This window comes from Petaurus breviceps, unplaced genomic scaffold, assembly GCF_028583685.1.
Source record: "Petaurus breviceps papuanus isolate PSGF00001 unplaced genomic scaffold, PetGlider_PUasm1.0 110, whole genome shotgun sequence".
Lineage (NCBI taxonomy): Eukaryota > Metazoa > Chordata > Mammalia > Diprotodontia > Petauridae > Petaurus > Petaurus breviceps.
The window spans coordinates 5,182,552-5,209,513 of record NW_027185597.1 but is presented as its reverse complement, the minus strand read 5'-3'; the positions used below and the strand labels follow the sequence as shown (position 1 = coordinate 5,209,513).

The 26,962-nt window shown below is 37.4% G+C and overlaps 2 protein-coding genes across 2 annotated transcripts in view; both read right to left on the bottom strand.

The window, feature by feature from the left end:
• LOC138156879 (contactin-associated protein-like 2) overlaps positions 1 to 26,962 on the bottom strand; it is a 2,167,135-nt gene that overhangs the window by 281,768 nt on the left and 1,858,405 nt on the right. The gene's annotated exons all lie outside the window — the stretch shown is intronic.
• On the bottom strand, positions 25,524 to 26,281 carry LOC138156773 (transmembrane protein 69-like). Its single transcript, XM_069082204.1, has one exon. The coding sequence runs from the start codon at positions 26,250 to 26,252 to the stop codon at positions 25,524 to 25,526; it is 729 nt and encodes a 242-aa protein (XP_068938305.1). The 5' UTR covers positions 26,253 to 26,281.

Sequence of the window (26,962 nt, the reverse complement as noted above, 5' to 3'; positions counted from 1 at the left end):
TCTATCTATCTATCTATCTATCTATCTATCTATCTATCTATCTATCTGTCATCTATCCATCTATGTTAAAAGACAGGTTTCAATCCTGGTTTTGTCAGTAGTTCTGCAGCTTTGGACAAATTCTTTTATATTTTTTTTAAATCTTTTTTTTATCTTTTTATCTTTCTGAGTCTCAGTTTTCAAAATGAGAGGGCTAGGCTAGATCAAGAATTCTTAACCTCAGGTTTGTGTACTTGTTTTAAAAATATTTTTGAAAACTGTATTTTAATATAGTTGGTTTAATTTTAATCCTATGTATTTTATTTTATGCATTTCAAACTTTTTTTTTTCCTGAGAAGGGATCCATAGGGTATACCAAAGGGATTAATTATATAAAAAAGCTCAAGACCCCTTGAACTAGGGGATCTTTAAATTCTTTCCAGCCCCAAATCCAATGGTCATAGGGAAAAGGGTTTAAGGGACAAGGTATATGGAGATGGTGAGCCTTATTAGGCATCAAAGTTGGGATCCTGGGTGACCTAGTTGCCACCAAGTTGAACAGCATCAAACTGGAGAATGGGAACCAGCTTCATGAACCTTGAGAACATCAATAATAAATTGACTATTGGGGGCTACTCCTTTCTTTTCTCTTGTCTCGTTTTCTCTTGTTCATCCTCCCTGTGGTTTCAACACATGTCTGAACCTCAGTATCTGGCTTTGCCTCATCCTTGGATTACCTTGTCCTAGATTTGCTAGTATTTCTCTGATGAACTCTACCACTTAGAGTCGTGACTCCCTCCTGAGTTTACACATGGGCTTAGCGACAGCCACTTACTTCCCCAGGGGTTTGGGGATAACATAGGAGATGAGGTAAATTGGGCTAGCATGAGTTTTAAATCTCAGTGCGCCTAATCCTACCCAAAGTTAGCCAGTCAGCAAGCATTAATTAAGTACCTACTAGATGCCAGCTACTGTGCTAAATGCCAGGGACAAAAAAGAAGGGTAAAAGCCCCAGCTATTAAAGGGACCTACAGTTTAATAGGGGGAGATAAAATATGAATAGCTATGTTCAAAGAAACCATATATAGGATAAACTGGAGATGATCACCAGAGGGAAAGCACTAGCATTTAGGGTGATCTGGAAAGCCTTCTTGCAGAGGTGGGATTTTATCAGAGACTTGAAGGAAGCTCTAATGTTTTACTTGAAGAGCATAGGGTTTTAGAGGTGGAAGGTACTGGAATCCCCTCATCTAGTTCAATCCCTTTATTTTCCAGAAAAGGAAACTGAGGCCAGACAAAAACTTGATTTTGTATCTCCAAATGCAATATTCTTTCTAGTATACTATGTATACTTCCATATTTCTATAGGAGTTATTAAGAACTAGAAAAAGCATGATTTTCTGTAGAGTTGAGGGATACTTGTTCAGTAGGGTAATGGCTAAAATTTTTATGTGTTTGGCTTGAAGGTAGTTATATAAATAGATAGCCACAAAACAATCCCAATGTTTCATCTTGGCTCTCTCTCAACTGGAATACTCAATTTTTTTATCATACTTTTTCTCCTCTCCAACTTTAGCCACACTATTCTCTGTCTTTCAATATTCTAATGAATACCAATCATTCTTCAAAAAACTCCTGTCTTATTGCCTTGAATGCACATAATTGGAATATTAGTTTTACTTTGTAGATTTCAGATGTATAGGTAACTTTTACCTATTTCATCATAATCATTATGCTTATCCCTTTAGTATCCCCAAAGCAGTCATAATCATTGTCTTTATTAATGACAGTGTTTTTTGGATACTGGCCAAAAACCATTAAGCAATTAAGGACTGACAAATTTTCCTAATCTCCTTTAGCCTTGGTGAATTCTCTCCAAAAAAAATATGATGATTTGGAAAAAGTATGTAAATGTGTGAAAGGAGACTTATGATGATGTTCAACACTTCTCAACATCTATCCTTCCTTAAATGTCATCTAACTGAGCATCAGTGTGGTGCAGCAGAGAGACTACAGGACTTGAAACCAGATCTCAGTTTGAGTCTGCTTCTTCCATACTAACTGTGTGATACTGCACAACAGCTATAAAAACACTTGCAAAACTACTACACCAACTTTTGTGATTGTGAGGATCCAATGAGATTCAGTTCAATTCAAAAAATACTCGTTAGACTTCTATGTACAAGACATTGTTCTAGACATTGGGGATTCTAAGACAAAAATAAAAACTTTCCCAGAGAGTAACAGACCAATGAAGCAAGCAAACATTTTTTAAAGTACCTACTAGGTAACAAATACTTAACTAAATGCTAGAGATACAAAGAAGAAAGTGAAGCAGTCCTTTGCCTCAAAGAACTTACATCCTAATGGGGGATAAAAAATATTCACATATTGTTACATATAAAACACAAACATAGCTATGTTCCAAATATCTATGGAGCAGGTACAGTACAATGTTATCCTGGAGAAGTCACCAGAACTAAGGAGGGGGAGAGGGATCAGGAAAGGTCTCATATGGGAGGGCATTTTAGCTAAGTCTTGAAGGAAACCAGGGACTCCAAGAGTCTGAAGTAATGAGGGAAAGCATATGAGGGGACAATCAGTGCAAAAGCTTGGAGATGGGAGATGGAATTTTGTAATATATGGAGTACAACAAATAGGTTAGTATGACTAATCAGAGCTTCTTAAACTCCTTCCTTCCTGGAATTCTAGCTAACACTTTCAATACTGTCTCCTTTCCTTAGACTCTCAGGATCCCATGTGGAGTTGCGACCCAAAGTTTAAGAAGTGCTGAAGGGGTCAAGGGTGAAAAAAGTTTAAGAAGCCCTCCACTAGATCACAAAGACTGTGGAATAGAGTAGTCTGTAAGAAGCCTAGAAGGCAGGCTAGAGAGAGGTTATATAGAGTTTTAAATATCAATTAGAGGAGTTTTTATTTTGTCTTTGAGATAATGAGAAAGTGCTGAGGTTTTTTTTTTTTAAAGAGGGTGGTGTGGCTTATTTATCATTTTAAATATTGTTTGAACCTAGCTTTGAACCTTTTTTGAACTTTTTAAAATGTCGCTAAAAAATTGGGTAACTCAAAAACTTACCAAGAGGTCAGAATGACCTCAGAGACACTCCAAGGAAATTGGTTGGTTGTAAGGTATGTTTAGATGCCACACAGTACTTGTTTTGAGTCCCCTCAGGTCTTGTTTCAGGTTCAACCAATAGGTGTTTTAGGTTCCCCAGGATAGATTGATTTACTTGCTGACATACATCTCAATCTGCCCTTCTCTTGGAGACTGGCTACTACTTATGTGAAATCAATGAGGCAAATGTCCATATGCCTTTGTCTGATTTCTATATAATGTAATCTCATAAAAACTTGTGTGGGTAAACCATCTCTTCTTTCTGACTCTCTCTCTACCAAACCACTTAATACAGTTCTTTCTAAAACCATTTCAGATTTTGGGGTTTGTTCTTGTGAACAATAGTGGCATGGTTAGATTTGCATTTTAAGAAGACTTTGGATTAGGGAGCTACCTGAGGAAGGGAGAACAATTAGAAGGCTATTACAGTAGTCTAAGAGAGAGGTGATGAAGGCTTAAATGAGGGTAATGACCTCTTGAGTGGAGTGAAGGGGACATATAATGAAAGCTGCTATAGTGAGAGAAATAATAACCTTTGGTAAATGATTATATATTTGGGATGAATGAGTGAATTAGGATGACATTGAGGTTTTGAGGAGGATGGTAATGTTTTTTACAGTAATGGGAAATTTTGAAAGAAGGGTGGTTTTGGGGAATATAAGTAAAGGATTTTCTTTTAGAAATACTGAATTTGAGAGGTCTATAGAATATTCAGTTTGAAACTTTCAAAAATTGGTGATGTGGGACAGGAGCCCAAGAGAAAGATTAGGTCTGTATATCTGAGTATTCATGATTAACTGAATTGAATTCTTTGAGGGAAGGACTGCTTCACTTTTATGGTGATGAGATTAGAGAGTAGAAAAAGCAGAGAAGAGGAACCCAGATGGAGTATTGGAGAACACATATAGTTAATGGACAGGATACTGATGCTGATTCAATAAAGGAAATTAAGAAGAAATTAAATATGTAGAAAGAGAATGAAGACAGAGGAGTGCCATAAAATACAGAAGAAAGAGAATCTTGGGGGAGAAGAGACTGAATACTTTAGAGAGGGCAAGAAAGATAAGAACTGAGAAAAAGCCATTGCATTTAGCAATTCAGAGGTCTTTAGTAACTTCAGAGAGAACAATTTTATTTGAGTGTTGAGGTTAGAAGTCAGATTGCAGTGGGTTTAGAAAAGAATGAGAGAAAAGGAACTGGAGGCCATGGACACAGACAGCTTTTTCTGTGAGTATGACTGAGAAAGGGAGGAGGGACAGAATGATAGAGAGCTAGTGAGACAAGTAGTTTAGTAGCTTAAAATCTTGTGACAAATGTGACTACATCAAGGTCTATAGGATGTATATGAATTTCTGTGTGTCTACCTTATAAGTGCTACATAAATGTAGGTTTATATGATGGAGTGTTTCATGGGTGACCCAAATAAACCCTAATGTGTCAACAGCCCTCTCTGGAAGCTGCCAGGGGTTTGGACCATCTTTATGAGCCTCAGGGGAGTTGTTGTAGCTGTCATCACCGGGATTCTTTCTTCCTTCCTCCTCTTCCTGCACTAGCTTTCTTTTTCTCTTTCCATGGATCTCTGGTGTGGAAGAAAAAGGAGGCATATCTAGTATGTCAGATGTTTAGTAGTTCAGGGATTGTCCCTCTGTGGTTTTATAACAAGTTTTGTACGTGCTGCTGCCTGCTTCCTCTGGTCACTATCAGGGTATTTGACAAAACCCAGTTACTGCTAGAGTCAGAAGAGCTGTCTGCCCTCCTCCTTCCAGTCCCCCACATCTCAGGTTCTCTATCATTCTGAGGGATTTCAAAAAACTTTCAACTGGGTTAGGAAAAATCACTTTGTTTTCCATGACTCCTCTTTCAGCTATAGTCAGTAGTTGGTACGGGTAAAGAAGGCAAAATCTTAAAATTTTAAATTTAAAAATGTTTTACCTGTGGTTACCAGGTATCAAATTCCACCATTAGTTCTCCATGGCAAAGTACAAAATGAGGAGAGCAGGGTAAACTTGGAAAGATGTTTTATTATCCAAGACAATAAAGAAATGGCTATTCTATATTTCAGGGTAAAGGTAAAAGCTTGATTAAAAGAGATCTTTGAAAATTTTGTATTTTTAAGTAAAAATTCTATTTTAAAATACATTTAGTTATGTTTTAGTTTTCTTGGTGTGAAAAACAAAAATAGTATTCTTAATGATTGAGGATTTAATAAACGTTCCCCTTTATAAAGAAATTAAATTCTCCTGTATATACCCTAATAAAATGTACTGTACATGCCCATGAATACAAATACAAATTATGATGATTCTCAATTGCTACATTGAAGACAAATTCAAAATTCTTTTCATTTGGGTTGGAGTCACATTGACATAGTACTATAGAACATAGAGTTTAGGACTTTCAAGATCATCAAGTCAAAATCTTTTATAGATGAGGAAACTGAGGTTCCAGGTGGTGGGAAGAAGTGCTAGTGGCTCCAATGCTAGTATGGGCAAGAGTTGGGATTAAAATCCATATAACTGGTAACCAAATTCTGTATGTTTTCCATAGTACCCTATGTCCTGATGTGCCAAATTTAATCAATAATTCCACCCTACTTCCGTCTAGGATTTGAATACATCCTAATTCTATTAAGGAAGGTTTGATTTGAACAACTCCAGTAATTATGTAAGAACCCTGGAGTAACTGCTTCCCTTTCACCTCCATTATGACAAACATCATTCTTGGAGAAACCTTGGTGACATTCAGAAGATTTGCCTTGGAGATCACTAATTCTAGGCTCTTAGGTAGTCAGAGTCTAAAGAACTGATAATTTAGCTCATGGACCAAGAACATCTGGCTCAATGTTGCTGAAGCAGTCAAGGAAGGAAAATAGTTCCGGTTTTGGGGTTAACTATGTTATGTGGCACAGAAGATACAGTGTCAGATCTTGGAGTTAGGATGGACTTAATTTAAATCCAGCCTCAGACACTTACTAGCTGTGTGACCCTGGACAAATCATTTAACTTTTATTTGCCTCAGTTTTTTCAATTATAAAATGGGAATACTAATAGCACAAATAGATATTTGCAAAGTGTTTAGCAAAGCACCTGACATATAGTAGGTACTTAATAAATGCTTGTTTCCTTCCTTCTCATATTACTGCAATGAGAACTGTGTCAGTAGATACTCTCCCCTCCTCCACATACACCCCATTAACTTTCATTCACCATTAAATTATCATAGGCATGCAAACAAGGGATTCCTGGGATAAGTAGGAAAGATTGCTTCTTTTTCTGGCTATCAACTGTCACCAGGAGAAGGAATAAATTGAATTTATGCTTATGGAAAAAAAATATAAATGATCAATACTACTCTAATTTTACTCAACAGCTTTCTCTCAGGTAGGAATTCTTGTATAGATCTTGTACTGGTAAACTGTCAACATTTGAAAAAAAACTGTGAGCATTCTGGCTGGTATTAGCAAACAACCACACCTGCCAGCTTCTCACATTAGTTCCCTTGTCCCATTGCTGGTCCAGAGTCAGTCTTAAGTCAAAGCTTCTGCATAGCAAAAGGTCTGATGGCAATCATGATCCTTTTACATTTCAGTAATTCTTCCCCTAAATCTGAATGTGAGGAAGGAATCAATCCAAGGAAATTTACCTCATTTATACCTAGAGAAAGGGAATAGAGGAGAAACGGGACCTCTAATTTCATCAGGGTTGGGAGATTCCAGGGTAGAAACTCCTTCCACCAGGGCAGAACTGCAACTCATCTGTAACTAAAAGTCTTAGGAAATTGCCTGGGAACAGTAAGGTCTTAAGTGGCTTGCCTAAAGTTACACAACCAACATAACAAAGAGGCTGGATTTAAACCCTCTCTCTTCTAGTGTTATTATGAACAATAAAAAGCCTTACAAATAAATATTAAGTTTCATAAAGTGTCTTTCCAACCCTGGGAAGTAGGTAATGTAAATATTCTTTCCATTTGTCCTGAAGGGGAGAGGAGTAATTGGGGAAAGAAAAGGAGGGCAGAAAGTCGGGGATGAAGGGGAGGAAAAGAGAGTGAAACTTTATTATTTACTCCTCTAGCTTCAGACACAGTCATTGCTTTGCTTTATGTTGCTTTACATTTATAGTAAAAATGACGACTTCAACATTTGCAATCAAATTTGCCAGAGTTGAGTTGTTAAGAGTTGTATTTATATTTCTGTAATTTATTTTTATGATTCAAGAAGAATTAGAGGGAGAAAAAGGATGAATTTAATGAAATATTTGTATACTGTTCTATTTGAATCATTAGAAAAAGGATGTCATGAAAAAGAAAGTCTGAATAACCACTGTAGGTAACCTGCATGACAGAAATTGTTGAGAAATAAAGGTGAAACTGTGACCTCACTGGGTGCCTTATGACAAGATATTTCATAAGACAGGGCTTTAGAAATAGGACAAAATCTTTACCAGATTCTAGTACCAGCGCTCCTTCATGTAAAACCCCAGCAGATGGCAGTATGTACTCTCTTTTCTAACTTCAGCAAGAGCATCCTCCAAATAAATTACAATTTGCTTAAAATACTGAATGACAAATACAGGAAATTTGGAGATGGATTAGATTGGAAAACTATTTTTTTCCCTGAGTGCTAAAAACAGCTGTGATTTCACTGGCAGTCAAGGTGGAGAATGGAGGTGAAGGAAAGAAGAAAAAAAGGAGAGAAAGCAAAAGGAGAGAATTTGAAGTAAGAAAAGAAATTAGCAAAGAAAAAAAAAAGAAAAGCAGGTCTGAGAAGTCCATGGTCATAAAAATCAATTAAAATAGTTTGGTGGTTCTCTGCTTAACAATTTCACAAGCCATCGAGAGTTCCTATCATCTCTCAAAACTTATCGCTTAAAAAAAAACCCACCAGAGAGTAGCAAAATGCTCATGCTATTGAATAGGAGTGAATGATAGCAACATTTTCCCTTTATTTCAGCTCAGAAGGATATGGTTTTCCCTTGAACTAAAGTCTGATCTGGCAGGGGAAAGAGGGATAGCCTGTGGGGAATGAGTTGAGAACAGGAAAGTAGACAGGGATAGGGGGAAAATGAGCTTTCAATGGGGACCTGAGAGGCTTAAGGAAAGGAGACAATGCTGATGGTGCTAGCTAGAATTCTGGGAAGAAAGGAAGCTGTGATAAATAAACCCTAGTCTAGTGTAAAGCCCCCTGTAGCCCTTGGAATTCACCCTCTAATTTTCAAAATAAACACTAGATAGCCCTCTGGCTCAGTGAAAGATATGTATGCTTATTTAAACAGATGTATAAGGACAGAAAGGGAACAACCCTTCAGAGGAGGTTGGAGAATTCACACGACTGTGAAAAGAGTTATTTTGACTCTGACTATTTCAGGACCTAACAATTTATCATACGCTCAGGCTAATTTTATGAATAATCACAAGATCTTGCATTCAGGAAGTAAGCTACCCTACCAGGAGCAAGCAAAATTTTTCTGTGAGGGTAATTTTCCTTTTTCTCTCACGAATGTTGAGCTGGAAGGGATCTTAGATGGCTTCTAGTCCTGTTGGACAAGACTGATACTAGAGAGGTCAAGTCCTCACTATGCTTTACTAAGAAGTCGCACATTGGCTCAAGGTCATACAGGTAGCAATGGAAAGAAATAGAATTTGAAACAAGGCCCTCCAACCGGAAATTCCCAACTGTTTCAACTATGCCACATACAACACATTGTTCTTATCCTTTTTATTTTCCTCCATGATAACAGCAACAACATAACATAATGATTTTATCCTTAAGTGTGGAAGACCTGAATCCTGCAGAAGCAACTTGCAGTTAAAACACTGCAAGTTTTAACAGGTCCTGATAAAATGAAGAGGATTCAAGGTCTGGCCCAGTGACTGTCAGTCCAAGGCCAGCCTCAGCCAAGGCCAGTCTAGCTAAGCTTAGAGACCTCTTGCCTCTGGTTTTTGCAGGAAAGTGTGTATGTGTGTTGCCACAGCCAAAACCAAGTCAGAGCTGTTGACATCTGTATCACCAAAGAATGTGAATAAAATCCCAGATCTTTCAAGAATTTAAATTTAATGATGAAGATGATGTCTGCCATGTCAACAGAAGGCAAGTTTTCTTAAATGTTGTTAACAAGTTTTACAGGAAAATAAACTAAGGAGTTTTGCTTGGAGGTTTGTAATGGAACCAGGAATAGAACTGACTTGTTCTAGTTTCCTTCATCTTCTGATATCTCTATCATATTTTTGCCACAGAAATATCCTTTTCTTGAGAAACTACTGACTTGTTTGTGGTCACATAGCAACCTCTGCCTCTCTGAAATTTACAGTATCAAAATTTTCCATGCATTCCAAATTGTCCTTTTCAAGAAGTTCAGCACCTGGCTCAACATTTTCATCTCTTCCCCAACTCTTAAGCTTTAAAGAGCAGATTCCAATATTTACCTTGATGCTCTTTAAAATTCTGTAACCTCCAAATCCCTCAGTCTCCTGAAATCCTATGTTCTATCCTTTACTTCACTCCAGCCACACACAGAGATGGTCACACACTAGATCTCACCATCACAGTGCTCCATTTCCCACATAAAAATTACTGACATTCCTCTAAACACAACTTCCTATTACTTCATTTCTCCCTAGCATTCACCCCCTTAACCTTCACTGAAGTATCGAATCAGTCCACCCTTTAGTACTTTCTCAGGCCACCACCACTGTTCTGACTTCATTTTCTTCCCCTTCCAATTTTCACCTTATAGTTAGTCAATTCAACACTATACTCGCTATTCTCTGATCTGAAATCCCCTGCCTCCAACTATGCTATCACATCCTGGCCTCTATGAAACTCAGTGGTTAATTATTGCCATCAACCATCTCTTCTTCTTTTACTCTATAATGCTGTGTGAAGCTGGAAGAAGTCACACGATAGTGCTGGATTATACATTATGAATTCATGTTATTCAGCTTCAATTAGACTCTCATTGGAGCTAGGAAAGCTTTTTATTCTTCTCTCATTGATTTCCTATCTCAATCATCACAAAAAACTTTACAAAAGATTCTCTTCCCCTATCAAGTTTTCCATACTGCTATTTCTCTTTTTCAGATGAGGACATGAACCCCAACTTTATTTTTTAATTATGTAAAAACATTTATTTTTAACATTAAAAAAACAAAATTCCAATTTTTTCCCCTTCCCCATACCCTTCTTCCACCTACTGAAAAAGTAATGTGATGTCAATTATACATGTGAAGTCACACAAGACATTTCCATATTAGCCATGTTACAAAAAAAAAGCAAGAAACAAAGAGACGAAAAAAAAATGTGTTTCAATCTGCCCTAAGAGTTCATCAGATTCCTCTCTTGAGGAGTACAGCATTTTTCATCATGGGTCTTTTGCAACTGTCTTGGATCATTGTATTGATCTGAGTAGCTAAATCTTTCACAGTTGATCATTGTTACAACATTACTGTTACTGTGCACAGCGTTCTTCTGGTTCTGCTCACTTCACTTTGCATCAGTGAACAAAGTGAGCAGAGTCAGGAGAATGTATAAGTCTTCCTAGGTTTTTCTGAAATGATTAGGCTCATTATTTTATATCGTCCTATTCCATCACAATGAAGAGACCACAATTTGTTCGGCCATTCCCCCATGGATGGGCATACCTTCTTTTTCCAATTCTTTGCCTCTACAAAAAGACTCTCTCTCTCTCTCTCTCTCTCTGTATGTATATATATATTTAACATATGGGTGCCTTTCCCTTTTCTTTGATCTATTTGGGACACAGACTTACCAGTGGTATTGCTGGGTCAAAGGATATGCACAGTTTTATGGCTTTCTGGGCATAGTTCCCAATCTCTTTAGAATGGTTGACAATTCTACCAAAGGTTTATTAGTATCCTTACTTTTCCACATTCCCTATTGCAGTTATAATTTTTGTTTTCTGTCATGTTAATCAATCTGAAAGATGTAAGGTGGTAATGAAGAGTTGTTTTAATTTGAATTTCTCTAATTAATAGTGATTTTAAAGCATTTTTTCATGTGACTTGATAGCTTTGATTTCTTCTTCTGAAAATGACCTATTCATATCCATTGTTTATTAATTGACAATAGATCTTATTTTTTGTAAATCTGGCACAGTTCCTCATATATGTGAGAAATGAAGCTTTTCTGTAAATATTTTCCCCAAATTCCTGCTTTCCTTTTAATTTGGACTGCACTGATTTTGTTTGTGTAAAACCTTTTTTATTTCATGTACTCAAAATTATCCATTTTACTTCCCATGATTCTAACTTGATTGGTCATAAACTGTTTCCTTATCCATAAATCTGATAGGTAAATTTTTCCATGCTCCCCTAATTTACTTATGATATCATTCTTTATTTCTAGATCATTTACCCATTTTGACCTTATCTTGGCTTGCCTTTTTGGGTTTATCAAATGCTAGATTATTATGACCATTTACTATTGCATACTGTGTACTTTCACCCCTAGTTTAAATAGAAAATTTAGACTATTTGAAATTAGTTCCCTCTTTTCCTGTTTTCTTCATCTCAAAATCTCTTGACATCTTTCTTTACTCTCTCCCTTTTTACTCCAGTATCTGAAAACACGGTGGTAGCCTTTCTCCTTGTCATGGTAATTCCTCCACATGTGCCCATGATTCCATCCCCTCATATTCTCTCTAACAGATTACAACCTTAACCACACGCCCTTTGTTGTTTTTGCCTCTCTCTACTGGTTGATTTTCTACTGCCTTCAAACATGTTCTTCTTCACATTCTTCTAATCCCTCAAGTCATCATCAAAACTCCTAGAAAACACCTGTACTCTACTTTCTCTTCACTAACTTCTCAGCTCTTTGCATTCTGGCTTCTGACTTCATGACTCACCTGAAACTGCTGCCTTAAAAGTTACCATAATCTCTTAATTGCTAAATCTGATGGTCTTTTTCTCCATCTTTAAATTTCTTGGTTTATTGCACTTATCACAGTTGACTCCTAGTTACTCTCTCTGTTCATAGTTTTTATGGCGCTGTTCTCTCTTGCTTCTCTCTACCTAATCAATCCTCAGTCTCTGCTGCTGGCTCCTTATTGAGATCTTGTCCCCAACTGTGGATATTCTCCTTAGCTCTGTCCTAGGCCCTCTACTCCCCTCTCTTTCCTCTTATACTCTTGGTGATATGATCAGCTCTCATGAGTTCACTTATTATCTTTATAGTGATAATTTTCAGATACATGCATATATATGTGTCTTCAGCCCTAATCTCTGCTCTGGGCTTCAGACCTATATCACTCATTGCCTAATGGACATTTCAAAATGAACCTGTGGGAGACATCTCAAACTCAAGACATCTAAAGGCCAACATTATCTTTCCCACCAAACCATTTCCTAAACTTATCTTTTCCTGTTGATGGCATCACACTTCTTCTAGTCTTCTAGGTTTGTCACCTTAGCCTTATCCTTCACTCCTTATTCTCCCTCACCTCATATATCAATTCACTTGCTAAATATTACATTTTCCAGCTGAACAACCTCTTCTCTCAGGTTCTTATCATCTCTCAACTGTATTCGTGCAGCGGCCTCCTGATTGGTCTCTCTACCTCAAGTCTCACAAATCTAAACATGGCTGCCAGAATAATTTTTCTCAAGTATACACCTGACTCTGCCATTTCCCTTATCTAATAAATGCCAGTGGCCTCCTATAGCTCCTAGCATGTAAAATCCTCTATTGGGCCTTTAAAGCCCTGCACAAACTGGCCCCAATTTTTCTATCCATTCTCACTGAATATTACTCCCTTCTGGAACGCTGAGATCCAGCAAACTAACTTCACACGTGATACTCAATCTCCAGTTTCTAGGCCTTTGCACTGGCTGCTCTCCTAGTCTGGAATATACTCTCTCCCTATTTTTAACTTGCTGAAAGCCTCTCTTGCTTCAAGACACAGATCATGTACCATTTGCTACATAAGGTCTTTCCTGATCTCCTTAAGTTCTGGTGCCCTTCCTCTCAAACTATACAGAATTAAACCACATATTCCTTTTCTTAATCTTTTGGGATATGTGTACAAACACACACACACACACACACACACACACACACACACACTTCACCTGTGCATTTACATATCTCCTTCCTCACCTGGAGGTTCTCATTTCTCTACCAAATGAGGTGTTTCATCAGGTTCTTCAAGGCTAAGATTGGTCATCAGGGTTACTTAGAGTTTAATTTCCTTTTTGCATTATTTGGGTTGACAGTTTTAAGGTAATTTTGCACATTGTTCTGTTGGTTCTGCTAATTTCACGCTGCATCAATTCATACAATTCTTTACTTCATTCATTTTGCAGATGAGAAAACCAAAGCACAAAGATGTTAATTGACTTGTTGAGGGTCACATACTTAAAGGCAGAAACTGGGATTAAAACCAGTGCTTTTCCTAGTACATTTTACTTCTCTCAGTAAAAAGTACACGACTAAATGGGTCAAATGTTTAAGCTTTTGGAGGCAAGGAAGGATAAAAAACAGTTGCAATTTGCTACAACTTCAGTTTGAAAATGATAATAAGATTTTATGAGTCAAATAAAAATACATAAAAAGAAGAGAAGACTTTGGTAATGATATGTTCTTCAAAGTCTTTTGAAAATCCTTCAGTGAAATACTGGAGCTTCGGAATCAACTTTATAAAATGACTTTAAACCACCAGTATCTAATAACCTCTTGATTTTATGAAAAATGATTTTCTTTACATGTATTGACCTTTAAACTTTTTGTTTAGTGTATTAAAAGATCTTCACAATTAAGTCTTCTACTGAGGAAAATAAGCAAAAGAATAATATCAAAATTCACATAAAATTCAAAAGACCATATTTTAAAATTCAGTCATTCTAACTTTTTAGCCTCCTGTATAGATTTAGCTACTACCTGAGAACAACTTGAATTTATTATGTGGAATTTACTGGGTTTGAGGCCTGAAAAAAATGATAAAAAGAACAATGAAGCCATATTATAGGGAATAGGGAGTGAGAAAGGATGAATTAACTAGAAAGGCAAAGGGACTGAGTCAAGGAAGATAGAAATGTCTTAGCCATGTGCCTTGGACTATGTTCCAGGAAAGGGGGAGAGTAATTTGGTAAGATTCCTGTGAGAGAGACCAAAAATATTCTACTTCATACCTCAGGTGACCCCTGAAAGCACATGTTCAATACAACTACAAGGGTTAGACCTTGAGAACACAATAAAGAAGGATCTGGTATCTCCAATCTGGAACTAAATATAAGAAAAGTCATTAGACTAGACCAGAGTTATCAAATAGGAAACCCACAAGAGACCCATGTGACCAACAACACTCCTGAGTACAAAGTAAATCAGATTTAAATGTAACTGGGTAATATTTATATGATAAGTGAAAATATATAGTAATAATAGTTAATATATGGTTTTTGAAGTTAATATGTGGCCCACAGGAATCCTTTCTATTTCAGTTTGACACCACTAGATTAGACTATTATATTAATTTGTGTCGAGCTGAAGTAAATAATAAGAACATATAATTTGTAACAACTTCCTAGATGGTACCTTAAGATCTCTATACATGGTTGTAAAAACAGTCCTTTCACTCTTGGTGGTCAAAGTCCAAAGGTGGTACTGAAAATAATGCTACCCACAGGAGAATTGAGTAGGAATATCCAAGGAAAAGTAAGGTACAGGTGAAGGATTCATCCATCCAAGACATGATTTTTAGAGAAGAAATTTGGTGGCAGCAGAAAATTATCCAGGGTCAGAACTGCTAGGGAAAGTTCTATTGTTTTCTATACTGAGTTGGAATTTCCCACAGTCCGGAATCCAAATCACACAGCATTCTGTTGCCTATAGAAAACTTGGGGGAATATATGATGGATATCCTCAAATATTCAAAGGGCTGTCATGTAAGAGGAGGATTAGACATATTCTGCATATCCCTAGAGGTAAAGTGAGGAAAGAAATGTAGAAGTCATAAGGAGACAGATGTTGACTTAATCTAAGAATAGAGCATTCTGACAATTAGGGATATCAAGCAGTGGAATGCTCTGCATCATGAAGTAGTGAGTCTCTTTCTACTGAAGGCATTTACTCAGAATCTGGATGACTACAATTAGTTGCAGTTGCATTATAGAAGAGACCCATGCGCTGGGGAGGGGTCCAGAATTGCAAATCCCTTCAAATTCTGAGACTCTCAAATTTGAAGTGATACAGGGTATTTTCCCTCACAAGGTTTTCTTTCCTTACAGATTTTCAAGCAAATGAGGGATAATCACTTGCCTAGTATGTTGTAGAGGGGAAACTCATTCAGGTCAAGACTGAACTATATGACTTAAGGGATCAATCAATCAACAAATCAACCAATAAACATTATTAAACACCTACTATGTGCCAGGCGCTATGTTTTTAGATTCACACTGTGGGATTCTTAAAGTGGATTAAAAAAAAATTTCTTTGTTCTACTATTTATTAGTCTTGTAGCAGGTAGTCTTACTCTTACCTGCTTCCTTAAGTCATATGATTTCATTTTCTTCTTCCAGGAGGATGTTCAGACTAGATTTTTCTTTTTCTTTTTTAGTGTCTCTCTTAAGATATGCCAAGTGGCAATCTTGACTTGGAGTCAGAAAGCCTACCTCTGATACATCCTGGATGTATGATCTTGGACAAGTCAATTAATCCTCTGGGTCCCAGGAAATTCTTTAAGACTATGTTTAAGAGAGGTCACAGACCTGCATTAATAGAGTTTCTTCACCGAGAATTCCCTATATCAATAAAATCACAAGTTCTATAAAAATGATGCCAAATGGTAAATTATAAATTCTATAATTTATATACCATAGGTTTAAATTTTATGTAAAGGAGCTGCATTGTTGCTTGTATTCTCACAAGGTAAAAACACATATTAGGCATAGTGTAATATGAGAAGGTTCTATGGGAAAAGACCTATGTTCAAATATTAACTCTGCTATATATAAGTTCTGTAATTCTGGGTGTCAGTTAAACACACTGAGTCTCAGTTTCCTTATCTGGAAAATGAAGATAATGATATTTATACTACCTTTCTCATAAAGCTGGCATGGGGAATGGATCTTATAAACTTTAAAATATTATAATATATATGTATATATATGTGTATATATATATATGAGTTATTATTACTTTTGTGGAATAATGGGGCTGATTCTCAAGAAAGGAATGGAGAGTTAACTTGCCGAAGTCCTCACTGCTTGGCCCCTGCAGACCTAAAAGGTAGTAGTGACAGGAGGAAAGAGAAGAGACAAACTCTCCTATGATCCTGTGACTATTTCTAACTGTGTGAAGATGTTCTGTAAAGACTTCCTTGCCTCTAGACAAAGATATGTAAAAAGAACTGTGCTAAACATTGATGATGCATGTAAAATAGCAAAAATGATGCTTGTACTAAAGAAATTTACATTTGAATAAAAGAGAAAATACATTTAGGGGAATAAAGGCATTTTGGACCTGAAAATTACAGTGATGGTTGGACCACAGAGTAGTAGATTGATATAATCCATCCAGGTACAATGATAGAGATGAGGTGATCCTAAAGAGATGAGAAAAAAGGGCAAACCTCCATATGATGGCAAGGAGGTTGGCAAGGCTGTAAGGGAGATGGCTGGCAAGGACATAGTGAAGTGAAATATGTTGGGTAGGGCTAAAATAGTAATCAGGCAGATGCAGCCCCAAATTAGGACAATGGGGCCCTAGGGCAGAAGTTCTTCTATTGCAGCGGTTGGTAAACAGGTGCCCAAAGGTCCAATCTGGTCCACCACCTGTTTCTGTGAGGTCCATGAGCCAACGATGACTTTTATGATTTTAAATATTTTATATATTCATATATATTTGTAAATGTGTATGTATATATTAACATACATAGTGTACTTATATACACACACATATATTTGTATGTGCATATATACACATACGTATGTATATATGTGTCTATAATGTTCTGACCTCCCCTAAAGTCCATCTCCAATGATTCATCACTGGCATAGATATAACCCTAGGTTCTAAAGGCTATGGCAACTGTGAACAGGTATTAGCAGGGCCTATCACTTTGAAAAGATTTCAAGTACTAGCTTGCTGACAAATTTCATGTCTGTCCTCTAGGCACAAGCCTAGCTAAGCTCTGCAAAGCTCTCCAAAAGACTGACTGCAGAGAATTGAGTTTTTTAACCTCAACTTTCAAAGGTTGTCTATTAAGGTTGTATCAGACTGGGCATTCTTTGCTAGGTAGGAAAGTACCAATATCACTGAATTTATGGATCTTTATATCTTTCAAGACATTGTGATTTAAAGCATAGCAGAGAATTTAAGCTATCTGATTGGGAAGTCTGAAAATTAATGAGATTAATAGAACATGGTGCATTGAAAAAGCTCTGGATATAGGTTTTCAGGTTCCAGCCCTGCTACTTACTACCTGTCCATCCCTAGGGAAATCATTTAAACCCTCTGGGCCTTAGTTTCCTTACTTAAAGCATAATATCACATTTCTATAGCATATATATATATATATACATATATATATATATATATTTACCTCATTAATATAAAACATTTTCCTCATTAACAATACCTTGTCTGACATTTTTTCTATTTATTTTAATAAGACAATACTATGTGAACTAGGTAGTCCAAGCGTTATAATCCCTATTTGACAAAACGAGGAAATGAACTCTCAGCAGCCTAAAAGATCTCTAAGGTTCCTTCCAGCTCCAGGTTTGTGATCTTTTAACTACATGGATTCTAAAGGTCTTTCAATATTTAAACCTCTGATTTCATAATTTTAAGAAATGTTAAGGAAAAATGTCACAGGATTGTATTTGCCTTTTCTATAGCTGGTGGCATGCTGAATAATTCAGTTTCCTAATTCTGAGTAATTATTTTCATTAGAAGAATTAATCAAAATGTAGGCAGCAAGATTTTTTTGGAAATTGCAGAAAAAATAAATGGAATTTAACACCAGTTTTGAAATCAAAACACTCTTCTTTTTTCCCTCCCTTACCACAAGATACAATATAAGGTCTTAAAGAAATGTCAAAAACTGAAGTTCTTAATTTTAAAGTGAAGAGAAACCTTTAGAATACTTTTTTTTCTGATTAAAATAATTAGCAAAAAGGGCAGGCAAGATATTTTTCAAAGAATAATCCTCGAAGGTCTAAAGGAGCAGCATGTTCCAATGTTTAAACTAATGTATACATGAATCTGAATGCATGACAAGCATAGCTCAATGTTATAATTACACTTGACAGAAATACACTGATTCTATTATTCATCGGCTCGGGTTGCACTTATCTAGGAAGACCATGCAGAATGCTAAGCACCAAACACTCTCCAGGAGAAGTCACTTGGCATTCGTGTCAATTCATGTCATAGGAATCAAATCCAGACATGCAGAAAACCAAATTTAGTCATATCATCAGCAGAAACAAGGAAAATATATTCTTTCCTAACCCATCACCAAACCCAGCCTCCCCAAGTCAAACTCCAGACACAGATCTTTGGAAGGGCATTTTTAATGAAGATAAAAGAGTTTTTCTAACTAGGACTCTGTAACTCAGAATAAAGGTGCAGAAAATGTGACTTTTTCCTTGAACCTGTTCTTTGCCGAACCAGAAGCTGGTATACAAACAGAATTATACTGGAAACAGATAATTCCTAGGCAAGATTTAATTCCTGAAAAAAAATTTCATTTCAATAGCAATACTCTAAGCCAATGAAACTGGGTTTGTGAAAGACAACATCTTAGAAAAGACTCTTGTTTGTTCTTAAACAGGTACTCACTTAAGGCATCCATCATAAAACTGTATTCATGAGTTCTATGGGCACAGTTGTATCCTACAGGAAGAAGCTCCAAAAGACAGATGAGGTGTGGCAAATTTTTTTTTTGCCTTTTTTTTTTTGGAGGGCAATTGGGGTTAAGTAACTTGCCCAAGGTTACACAGCTAGTTTTTTTGTGTGTGTGTGTGTGTGTGTGTGTTAAGTGAGGCTGGATCTGAACCCAGGTTCCCCTGACTCTGGGGCTGGTGCTTTACTCACTGCGCCACCTAGCTGCCCCGAAAAATTTTTTTTTTTTTTACTATGGAAGGCAATAGTAAAATAAAAAAATAAGGAGCCATTCTGCCTGGCATGATGCTGGTGCCCTCAATAGAAATAGGAAAGTGTGGAACAGAACAAAGTTATTTAGGAGAAATGATAATGAGTTCCATTTTGGACATGTTGAGTTTGAAGTGTTTATGTGATATCCAGTTGGAAATGTCCAGGGAACAGTTGAGAATGGAGATTATAAGAGAGAGATTAGAGCTAGGTATATTCCTTTGAAAAGTCTCTGCATTGAGAAAATAATTATAATCATGGGATCTGATGGGATTATTTAGAGTGTTGTTATTTGTCCTTCATTCATAAAGAAGACCATGACATCAGGAAGATGATGCCATGACTTACAAGTGAATTGGATTTAAGTGAGGAAGGTCCCTTCAAGGTCACCAGCCTCACCTTCTCCTCTGGAGTCATCTAGATCAAATGGCAAAATATAGATCAGGGTGATTAAGAGAGAAAAGAAGATGGCTTAGGACACAACATCAAGGACATGCATAGTTTGCATTTTATTTAGAGGTCCATAGGGAAAGATTGAAGAATTTTGGGCAAAAAAGCTAGATGCTCAGACTGTGTTTTAAGAAAATTATTTTAAAAATCACACAGAGGCATTCTAGAAAAGAGAGAATAGTGATCCAACAATGGTCATTTGGGAGTAGATAATTAGTTTTTCCAGAAAAACTTCATATCACTTTAACACAGTAAACACTTAAAAATGCTTTTCCATCCCACTGTTTTTTCTATCCCACTGTCAATTCCAAGGGTTTGAGAAATGTGTTGAAGTCAAGGAAAAAGATAAAGGAAACTCATTATTTGCCTCCTTAACCCATCCCTCTGGCATTACAAGGACAATTTTAGAAAAAAAATGCTTATAACTCTAGTTTCTTTCTTCCTTTCTTCCCCCCTAGTTTTCTTCTAGCCTTAGCAGATAGGAAATTTGGATGCCCTTCTTAGGACTACAGGAATTGCTGTTTATGTGCTCTAATTGCCCAACTCCCTGACCTACATGCTTATTATTCTACCTGGCTCCAACATTAACTAGTCATGTGACTGTAAACAAATCTATGTAATGGTAACTCACATATGTCTATTTATGTTTTATCTAATGTATTTCTCATATTATCCCTTAAAGTTGGAAGTTTGCATATTATCATACCCATTTTATAGATGAGGTAACTGACACTCAGGGAAGTAAAGTGATGGGTGAAGATACAGAACACTTCTGATGTATGGAGAAAGTGGGATAAAGAGCTCACTTTGTAGACCACTTTTTTATACTACTCTCCTCAGTGCCATGCCAATCAAACTACCAAAGAATTATTTTATAGAACTAGAAAAATGATAACAAAATTCATCTGGAAGAACCAAAGGTCAAGAATATCAAGGGAATCAATGAAAAAAAAGATGGGAAGGAAGGCAGACTAGCAGTACCAGATTTCAAACTATGTTACAAAAGAGCAATCATCAAACAAATCTGGTATTGCCAAAGAAACAGAGTGGTTGACCAGTGGAATATATTTGGTATACAATATGCAGTAATAAATGACCATAATCGCCTGGTATGTGATAAACCCCCAAATCCAAGCTTTTGGGGCAAGAACCATTTGATAAAAATTATTGCAAAAACTATAAAGCAGTTTGGCAGAAACAAGCATAGACAAACATCTCATATTGCATGACAAAATAAGGTCAAAATAGATAAATAGTCTAGACATAAAAGTCAATATAAGTAAATTAGGAAAGAAATTTAAAAAGATCAACAACAGAGAGAAGCATGGAAAGTAAAATAGATAATTTTGAGTATACGAAATGAAAAAGTTTTCACACAAAACCAATGCAGCCACAATTAAAAGGAAAGTAGAAAATTAGGAAAAGCAATTTGCAGCATGTCTCTTATATAAGCCTCATTTAGAGGAAACTGAGCTAAATTTATAAAAATAACAGCCAATGACCAGCTGATAAATGATTAAAATATATGAACAGACAATTTTCAGAAGTCAAATCTATCAGTAATTAGTTGGAAAAATGCTCTAAAATCACTATTTATTAGAGAAATGCAAATTAAAACAACTCTGAGATACCACCTTACACCTATCAAATTGCCTAACATAATATAAAAGCAAAATGGCAAATTTTGGTGGGGATAGAAAAATAGGAACATTAGTACATTATTGGCCAAATTGTGAAGTGGTCCAATCATTCTAGGGAACAATTTGGAACTATGTCCAAAGATCTATAAAACTATGCATATGTTTGTATCTGAAAGAGATCAAAGAAAAGGGAAAAGGACCTATATGCACAAAAATGTTTACAGCAGGTACCTATCCATTAGGAAATGGCTGAAAAAGTTGTGGTCTATGATTATGACAGAGCATTCTTGTGCTATAAGAAAAGATTAACACTGATCATTTCAGAAAAACCTAGGAAGACTTAGATGAACTGATGCTAAGTGAAGTGAACAGAACCAGAAGATTGTACACAGTAACAGCAATATTGTAACTATAATCAACTACTTAGTTACTCTAATCAAGAAAATGATCCAAGACAATTCCAAAAGATCCATGATGAAAAATGTTATACATCTCCAGAGAGAGAGAGAACTGATGAACTCTGAGTGCAGATAGAAGCATACTTTATAAAAACTTTATTTTTCTTGCTTCCCCCCCCCCCATCATGGCTTAAATAAGTACTCTCTTCCTTTTCTCCCATCTCAGAAAGAAAAGTAACTTGCCCTTCTGCTTGTGGGGGGTGGAACACTTCATTATATCCTTAATTCCTGGTGTGTTTATAAGTTCACTCCTTTATTCATAACACTTTGCTCCTTTCCCATATTCAATCTCTCTACTGTTTCTCTCCTTCCCACCAATAAACATGCTTGTTTCCTCCATGCTTAAAAAGTTAGCATTTAAAATGTTTTAAGGTTTGTAAAGTACAATACAAATTCATCATCTCATTTGATATTTAGAGCAACTCTATGAGGTAGGAGTTATTAATATTCTCAGTTTATTGATCAGAAAATGGAGAAATTGAGGCTGAGAGAGGTTAAGTGACTTGCCGGTGATTTCATAGCTCATTAAGTGTTTGAGCCAGCACTGACTATAGGGCTGTGTAAACTGTAAGACCTACCTGATAAAAGACAAAAACAAACCCTTAGCTTAATCCTGCTATTTCTTCAATCTATCATCTTACTTTTCTCTCCTGTCTCCCAGTCAAAATAACAGGAAAAGCTCTCTACACTGGTTGTTGAATTTAGAGTCAACTTTTTTGAGAGAAAGGAGAACCAGAGACATAGGGGAAATTGGTGCCAAAGCAAGGTAGCTTTGGGGAAGGTGGCTGTGCTTCTTTGTATTATGGGTCTCCTTGGGAAAGTCATGTGCATACAACTATACTGCAAACTGCCTGGGTTTATAGATGCACCAAAAGTCTTGGTGGGTGATGATGGAGCTATTTCACAAAGCCAATAAGAGCTGTTTTTGACAACATATTCTGGTGGAAAGCTCTGAGATGAATGCTTTGTTAGCTTCCCAATATTGTAATTAGGAGGAAAAGCTCCTGAAGTTTTTATATTTTTTTTTGCCAAACATGTAGGAGGGGAATTGATGCTTAGTATCCAGAGCACTGTGGGTAGGAAGAGATGTCTAGTCTGGGTGCATTCAGGATGCCTATTCATTTTTAGTAATCCAACTGAATCCTTGGAGTACACAGTATGCTTCACAATGGAATCAATAATGTAGCCAACTAAGGGCAAAACAAAGAAGGGGAAGCATTGAATGGGGGCTAGAACCATTGTAGAGTAATCAGCAACAAACTCAGTCTAAAGGGATGAGAGCTAAAAATCTGGCTGGGGGGGAGGTGTGATGTAGTATACATAACTGCTGAAGATGCACATTGAGCTTATTGTACTTAGCTCTTGTTATTGAACCTGGTGATTCCAGGAGCCATAAAATGCAAGCTTCTTGAAGAAAGGTGCAGTTTCATTTCTGCCCTCCAACACCTAGCAAGTATCTGGTATACAGGCAAACACTAACCTGGTGGTCAGAAGAAGTGATACAAGGATATTTCTCAAGGTCTCTCTGAAAAGTGAAACTGATTTTGAGACATGGGAGACACTGGCATAGGATCACCCAGCATGGCATGCCCTCATCAAAGAAGGTGCTGTGCTCTACGAGCAAAGCAGAATTGATGTAGCTCAAAAGAAATGCAAGACATGCTGATTTTGAGAACCCACCCCAAATGTTAACTCGGCCTATTTGTGGCCGATCTATGGTAGAGCACGCTGAGCTTGTTTTGGTCTGATCAGCCAGAGTTGGACACACTGTATTGGGCTTTAATCAAGTCATTATAGTGTTCTTTGAAAACGAAGAACAGCCACCACCAATCTGGTACATAGCAGGGGCTCAATAACATTTACTGAATCAAGATGAAGTGTGTCTTCATCAGAGATGATAGGACTCTGGTATTCAACTACTGAGGTGACCCTGATGCTGAGACTCCAACACAGGGTGTCTGACTTCAAAGCATTCCTTTGGTTAAATCGTATTGTCCATTCAACCAGGACTTGATTTCTGAAGAAATAACTTAGAAATTAACTTTGGGGTTGTAAACTTGTTTGCAAGCCAAAGATGGGTTATAGGAGAAAGAAAACTGGTAGAATAGGTGGAACAGGCAATATGCAAACAAGTCTTCCCTCTAACTCTTTCAGAAGACATATCAAAAGAATATAATTATATACCGAAACCTTGAGGGCTGTGTCCTGAGGGGGCAACTCTGCATAACAAATTAAGAAATGCTAAGTTGTATGATTTCATTTCCACTTGAATTTCCTACCTTTTGGGGTTTATATTCTCCTCTCAAGATAGATACTAAGAATCAGTACCTTCTTTGTTCAGGATAGTGTGTTTCCCCTGGATCCTCACTTGTAATAGGTTCTTATGAGTCTTCCTCCTTGCATCCCGCTGACTTTCTGTTTTATGTTTATATTTTAGGCTTTAATCATGGTGTTTTCCTGACAGCTTGGTAAAGCAAGACTACACGGAGTACACAGTTGTCTGTAACTATTTGAGTTATTCCCTGGTTTCCAGCTATTTCAAGAAATCAACCCATCACTGTCTATATTTAAGTTCAGCACCACCCCCTGATTTCTTCAATCTGTATCTCACCAGTTTTGAATTAATTGGTCCCAAGGGCCAGCCTCAGCCTGAATCATTTCTCCACTGTTAGTAATGGTGCAGTAACTTACTCTAACTTGAATTGAATACTTCCCTGGCACCTAGAAAGGCAGCATGCAATGGCTGGGGAAAGAATGGTGAATGTGGAGTCAGAAGACATATATCTGAATCGTAGCTCTGACATAGACTATGACTGTGGAGCAAGTCACTTCAGCACTTTGGGCCCCACTTTTCTATGTTGTAAAATACAATCTCTTAAACACAGCTCTGAATCTCTAATCTCTCCTGTGATCTATGACCCTAGTTTTGATATTTTCTACCTGTATGACCATAGCACAGCTAGGCACCAGGCCTAGAGTCAGGAAGACCTGAGTTCAAATCTGGTTTCAGACACTTACTAGTTGTGCCACCTTGGGCAAGTCACTTTACCTTATTTACCTCAGGTTCCTCATCAGTAAAATGAGCTGGAGAAAGAAATGGCAAACTCCTCCAAGTTTTTTTGCTAAGAAAATCCCAAATGGCATCACTAAGAGTTGTATTCAATTTAAAAATGACTAAACAAAACAAACGATAATAGGCAAGCAAGAATATCTCTGAACTTAAAATTTCTCCATCAGTAAAATGGGGATAACTCAATTCAACAAATTCATCTTTCAGATTTAACAAGCATTGATTAGGCACCTGCTATATGCAGAGAATGATGTCAGTGTTTGACAGTGACAAAACGTTACACCAGACATGGTCCCAGACTCCTGGAGAAGGTCACAGTCTAGGGGAAGCAGGATATAAAAACAGAAAACGATAGCATATAATAGCACAAGTATTTATGGATTCTATGAAGAATGATGATGTATAGGATGCTGCAACGAAAGTGCTTTTTTAAACTTTGCTTTGTGTTTTTTATTGGATCTTTTTAAAAGTCTTTATAATTCACTTATCAATAGCAGAAATAAACTTGTGAGCACCAGCCTAGGGACACATATAACAGTATAGTGGGTCAGAGTCTCAGGCAACTCTAATGAAGAGACCTGATCTCCAGAGAGGGGCAGTCACTAGATGGAGGAATTACAAAGACAAACAAGACAGCCTTTGTGAGCATGTGAAGGAGGTTCTTAATAGTCTGCCAGGAGAGTGAGTTTCACTCAGCCTGACCAGGACGTTTAGGGCCAGTTCCTGGATAAAAATCTTTAATTATCAAAGTGGCTACAAATGAAAAAAACGCCACCAGAGTCACCACTATTCTCAAGGCTTTGAACCAGTTAGGATAATGGGGCAGGAGAAAGACTTCATTGTGTAATGCCACCCCAAAGCCCATGACCACCATGATGATGGCTTCAGTGAGTCCCTCAGAAATAAGGAAGGCATACCAGGAAAACAGCAGTGGGGCCCCACCACAGGCTAGATTCATGATGTCCGGCTTGGCTGGACTGTCTGCTGGCAGAGTAAAACCCCACCTGACCCCTCCAAGGAAAGACAGGAAGCTGGCTCCATAGGCCATCTGAGTAAACGCCAGTACAGGTACATAGGCCTCGGTCATCATCATGACCAAGGGTGGGGCCACAAAGGGGACCAATCCGGTCAAAGCCACATAGAGGGCTGGCTTTGGGGTGTCCAGCAGGTAGGAGAGAGTGGGCAGTGGCCTGGTGGGGACCACAGGTGCCTTCTTCTTGAAGCGTCGGGAGGATGTGTGATAGTCTTTAGCCCCATGCTCGGACCCTGAACTGGATGCAGGAAGCCAAGGTCTCAGAAAGAAAGGGAGGACACACGGGGTTCCTGCCTTCTGCCTCCCAGAAACCCGGGCCATAGACAGAGAAGTGCTAAGGATCTGGGAAGGGGCTCGACAGCAAGCACGGAGGAGGCGGAGCATGGTGTCGGCCGCTTTTTTAAACTTTGAAGATTTAGGTGTTGTATAAATGTGGGCTCTTCATTTGAAAACTTTCCCAGATCAAGACCAGCACTTGGAAGAAGTATGATTGGACTAAGCAATGGCCTTTGTGATGCAAACTGCAGAATTGCAGATATCCTTGCAGTAGCTTAAAGGATCCAAGCCATGAGTATAGCATGGAAAGGTGTCTTGTTATTCAACTGTTTCAGTTGAGCCTGACTTTTTGTGACCACATTTGGGATATTTTTTTACCAAAGACACTGGAGTGATTTGCCATTTCCTTCTCCAGCATTTTTAACAGATGAGGAAACTGAAGTAAATAGGGTTAAGGTACTTGCCCAGGGTCATACAGCTAATTAGTGTCTGAGGCTACATTTGAACTCAGGAAAATGAATTTTTCTGACTCTAGGCCTGGCATTCTATCTACCGTGCCACTTACCCAGCTGTGTGTTTTAAGGAAACTTAGAGGTCGTAAAATCCAATATGATCTTTTTACAGAGTAGAAACTGAGACTCAGAGTTTAAGTGTCGTGCCCAAGATGACACAGGCATTTAGCAGCAGAGACATAATTGGAACTCAGGTCCTCTGATTCCAAGTCTGGTTGTTTTTTGTTTTTGTTTTTCTTTCTCATGTAGACTTTCACAATGGGGGGAGGGGTCTCCTATCTGGGCCTGAGGATTCCTTTCATGGTA